General features: G+C 40.4%; 1 protein-coding gene across 1 annotated transcript in view; it reads left to right on the forward strand.

Annotated features, from left to right (window-relative positions):
• Positions 1-4,878: 4,878 nt before the first annotated feature.
• Positions 4,879-5,000, forward strand: part of LOC124185010 (secreted RxLR effector protein 161-like) — a 777-nt gene continuing 655 nt past the window's right edge. Inside the window, exon 1 of the mRNA XM_046575296.1 lies at positions 4,879-5,000. This exon is cut by the window's right edge and continues 655 nt beyond it. Coding sequence (XP_046431252.1) covers positions 4,879-5,000 — 122 coding nt within the window.

Here is a 5,000-nt window from a genome sequence, read left to right on the forward strand (position 1 = left end):
ATAAATAATATTTCCGCTTTAATTATATGTGAGCAGATGATTAAGAAATTCTTAGGATTTTTCTGATAGTCATTTTTTTTAGATATCAAAATTTAAAAAAATGTGGACAATGTGAAAAAAATTTTTCGTCAAAACGGTCTCTTTTTTTGAATGAAAATTAAAAATTATAACATAAATATAAATATATACATATATATATATATATATTTGTGTGTGCGTATATATACATATGTATACATAAAAATATATATATATATATATATATATATATATATATATATATATATATATATATATATATATATATATATATATATATATATACGCATACACATGTATATATATAAATATATTCATGTATACTTATTCTAAACATTAATATAATAAAATATGAATGGAGGTAATAAGGTTGAATAATATAATAGAATAAAAAATGATTCATTTGAATGAATTATTTTTCCTCAATTAAAGAATACGTAATTCTTGGAAATAAAAATATCAAATCAAATAAATAATAATTCATCAAGTAAATCAAATGGCATTTTTCTGATGAATAATATTTATATTTTAATTGATATGTGAGCACAAAATTAAAAAATATATGGGATGTTTCTGACAATTATATATAATTTTAAAAAATTTGAATAAAGTGAAAAAATTTTTTGTCAAAAAGTTCTCTCGTTTCAAAAGAAAATTGGAAGGTATATTTGCTCAGGGACAAGACTCATAGTGCTAGTAGATTCCCGAATGTTCCCGAATGTATTAGCATAGACCATCGTCCACTTAGCTATAGTCAGTTCCCATCAGTACACCGTCCTGGACGGACGTGTGTCTTGTACTTGTTCATATTGTGATATGCCTAACGGTTGTAGCCACGAATGTATTATTTGCTTATTAATCACTCCTTCAATCCACTATCCCTTTATCATCAGGTTCTGGGCCCAGATATGGTAACCCAATAATAAAGGTGGTTGTTAATAAATAAAGTAAAAATTCCGAAAAGTGCGTGAAAAACGTGCGAGTAGCATCGAGAAGTTTCGATAGCGTGCTGTGGCGTGGATTTTGTCATTGTGAGACACTAGGCGTATGAGCTCGGACAATTTGGCGGGAAAACCGTTGTGCTGTGACTAGCGAAAAAGTTGATAGTGTCGATTTTTAGTGGTTGTTAAGTAGTTTTGTAGAAATGGCTCTCTCTATAAAAATAGATCCTCTCACCGCAGAAAATTATAGATCATGGAGGGCTCAGATCAAAGGACTTTTGATGAGTCACGATTTATGGGAGTATGTCACCGGAGAAAATCCAAAACCAGAGACTGGACAAGAACAAATAACAGCGTGGATAAAAAAGGATCGGAAGGCCATGGCAAACCTTCTGATAGCACTGGGAATGGTTGAGGCAGCCAGCTACGATGACCTGAAGACATCGAAGGAGATGTGGGATAAAATTCAGGCGACGTATGAATCAGAAGGACCGGCGAGAAAAGCGTATTTACTGAAAAAATTGGCTTTGTCGAAGATGGCAGAGGGAGATGACGTCAGAAAACATGTAGCAGAATTTTATGAAGCAGTGAAAAAATTGTGAGAGGTGAACCTGGATGTAACCAGTGAGATGCTGGTGATTTTGTTGTTAAATAGTTTACCGGAAAGCTACGAGATGTTCAAAACGTCGATCGAGACACAGGATGAGTTACCAACACTGGACGGGCTGAAAGTCAAAATCATGGAGTATCATGAGGGACATGCGAACAAACATGTCGAGCCAGCACAAGGAGCGATGTACTCAAAGTATAACCAGAGGAAACAGCGTGGACAACATGGCGGAAAACCAAAGGCATCAAGTTCTCGGGATGAGAATTTTCGGCGGGAAGTCGAATGTTTCAGGTGTCACAAGAGGGGACACATTGCAAAGAACGGCCGGAGAGAAATAAACGGGAGTACAACAGTGCGAGAAATACTCATGAGTCATCGTTGAGCACCTGTGAGCAGGCGATGTACAGTGGTAGTGGTAAAGTGTGTTGGTGTATAGACAGTGGTGCGACTAGTCATCTGTGTAATAATAGAGACAAGTTTAGTAATTTTAAGCCTAAGCAGGCGGAGTTGAGCCTGGCAACGGACAAAAATACAAAAATATTGGGAATAGGAAATGTTTCAGTGAATGTGTCAACAGGTAAAAGTCAGTGGGACATCGATTTTAAGAACGTGTCATACGTACCAGACTTGAGAACGAATTTATTCTCGGTGGCGCGAGCCACAGATTTCGGGCATACAGTGACCTTCAAGAAAACTGAAGCGGTAGTGGTAAATAAAAACAATGATGTGATTATGCGCGCGCAAAGACGCGGGAATTTATATTTTGTAAATTACATTAAAGACAGTGTAAACAGTGCCGTATATAGTGAAAAGCCAGAAATAAATAAATGGCATGAAAAGTTGGGGCATGTCAATGAGCGAGACCTGAAGCTCATGGCTAAAAGTGAATTGGTGTACGGGTTGGACATCAGCGACAGTGAAAAATTGTCAGAGTGCGAAGTGTGTATCCAGGAAAAACAGACTAGACTACCTTTTCCAAAAACCAGTGAACAACGAACCCAAAAATTACTCGAAATAGTTCATTCAGATGTGTGTGGACCAATGCGACATGCATCGACATCAGGAAAAAGATATTTCGTCACCTTCATCGACGATAAGTCAAGATGGTGTCAAATATATTTCATGAAAAATACGAACGAAGTTCCTTACGCTACAAAGAGACGCTATACTGATGCCGCTTGTTTTCTTTCCGAGCGCTGTGTGAGAGAGAGAGAGAGAAAGTGGGAAAGCTATGAGAAAGAAAGAGAGGCAAAGTATAGACGTACGCTGTGAGAGAGCGCGCTGCTGCCGTCTTCCACCCCAAGCGCTGAGACAGAGAGAGAGAGCGCGCGCACACGCTGGAATAGAGAGAGAGAGAGAGAGGGAGATCGCGCGCACTATAGCAAACGAGCACTATAGCCAAAAAGTGTCGGTTTTTTGGTGTCGTTTTTTTCCGCCTAGCCCCTACGGTGAACGAGCGATAAGGAACTTCGTTCCAATAAATCTGAAGTTCTGGAAAAATTCAAGGAGTATAAAAGCGAGGTGGAAAACCGAACTGGGGAAAAGGTAAAGGCGTTACAATCAGACAATGGAAAAGAGTATTGTAACGGAGCGTTTAATGAATTTCTACTGAAAAATGGGATTCAAAGACGATTGACAGCACCGCATACACCCCAACAGAACGGTATAGCAGAGAGAAAGAACCGAACACTGATAGAGATGGTACGATGTATGATGCGGCAGGCGAGGGCACCTCCCCACCTGTGGGCCGAGGCGTTAAGTAACGCAAACTATACAAGGAATAGATGTCCGACCAGTGCGTCAAACGGCGAGATACCGTATTGTGTGTGGAAGGGAAGACCTCTCACAGTTAAACATATGCAAGCTTTTGGGACAAAGGCTTTCGTCTTGGATAAGACGCAAGAGCGCGGGAAATTAGATTCCAGGTCAATACCAGGGATATTTGTAGGATACGCATATAATTCCAAGGCATATCGTATCTAGTTCCCGCGGGATAGATCAGTTGTAACTACACGAGATGTGAAGTTTGTTGATCAGATTGCATTCAAGGGTGAATATCGGGAGATATTCGAGACCGAGAGAAACACTGAGGTAATAGAGGAGCAGTGTGAAGAACTCGAGGTGCCGAGCGAAGAGCCAGAGATACCCGAACCAGCAAAGATACCAGAGAGACCCAATAGAAAGAGAGGGGCAAGGCAGTCTTGGGAAGACGCAGGGTTACCCAGCAAGAGAGGCCGGGGACGTCCGATGTACCTTCGGACAGGATTGGTAGGCAGACCGAAGAAAGTATACGTTACACTCCCAGAAAAACAGAGTGGGGAAGACCATGGAGCTGCTAGCGAAGAAGAGAATGAAGGAATAGAAGATGATGCGATGGACGAAGAGGTATTCGCATATCTAACAGTGACAGAAAATCCGACTACATGGCAACAGGCGAGCAAGACAGAAAATGCGGACTCGTGGAAGGTAGCATTGGAGGAAGAGATGCTAGCCCAGATAAAAAATAAAACATGGGAAATCGAAAAGAGACCCAAGGGCCGAAAAGTCATCGGAAGTCGCTACGTATTTTGCACTAAGTCTGATGGTAAAAGAAAGGTCAGATTAGTCGCAAAAGGGTGTTCTCAGAGGCCAGGAGAAGATTACACCGAGACATTTTCACCAGTTGTAAGATCAACATCAGTGAGGGTCATGGCAGCGGTAGCAGCGGAATACAACTTGAAGATTCACCAGATGGATATAGTGACCGCGTTTTTAAATGGTGATTTGCGGGAAAGTGTATACATGGAAGTGCCTGAGTGTATGCGCGAGATTATCGAAAAAATAATTGCGGGTGAGCCCATCGGTTTAGGCGGGAAGGTAATACGCGATGAGAAAATTATAGAAACCGCGAAGCGCTGGAGAGAGGGCTTGAAAGCGGGAAGTGACAGTGTTTGTGCTCTGAAAAAATCGCTGTATGGTTTGCGTCAAGCCGGGGCTGAGTGGCATAGAAAATTGGTAGATAGATTAAATGTATTAGGTTTTAATGCAGTGCCACAGGATAAATGTTTATTTGTAAACCGAAAAGGTGACAGTGTAATGTATATAGCAAAATACGTGGATGATATCTTATTAGCTAGTGACGACGAGGCCTAGATAGGCAAAATAAAGAAAGCGTTGTCAAAGTCGTTTGAGACAAAAGATCTCGGGTTAGTTAAAAGTTGTATAGGTATCGAATTTGAGCGGGACGAAGAGTCACGTGTGTTCTTACGACAAAGAGAGTATACCAGGGCCGTACTCAAGCGTTTTGGGATGGATAAGTGTAAACCGATAGACACACCCATTGAGGCTAAATGTAATTTAGTAAAACCAGAATGCATGAATGAGTCAGAAATGAATAAATATCCGTACCAGAGTTTAATTGGAGCGTTGTT

This window comes from Neodiprion fabricii, chromosome 6, assembly GCF_021155785.1.
Source record: "Neodiprion fabricii isolate iyNeoFabr1 chromosome 6, iyNeoFabr1.1, whole genome shotgun sequence".
NCBI lineage: Eukaryota > Metazoa > Arthropoda > Insecta > Hymenoptera > Diprionidae > Neodiprion > Neodiprion fabricii.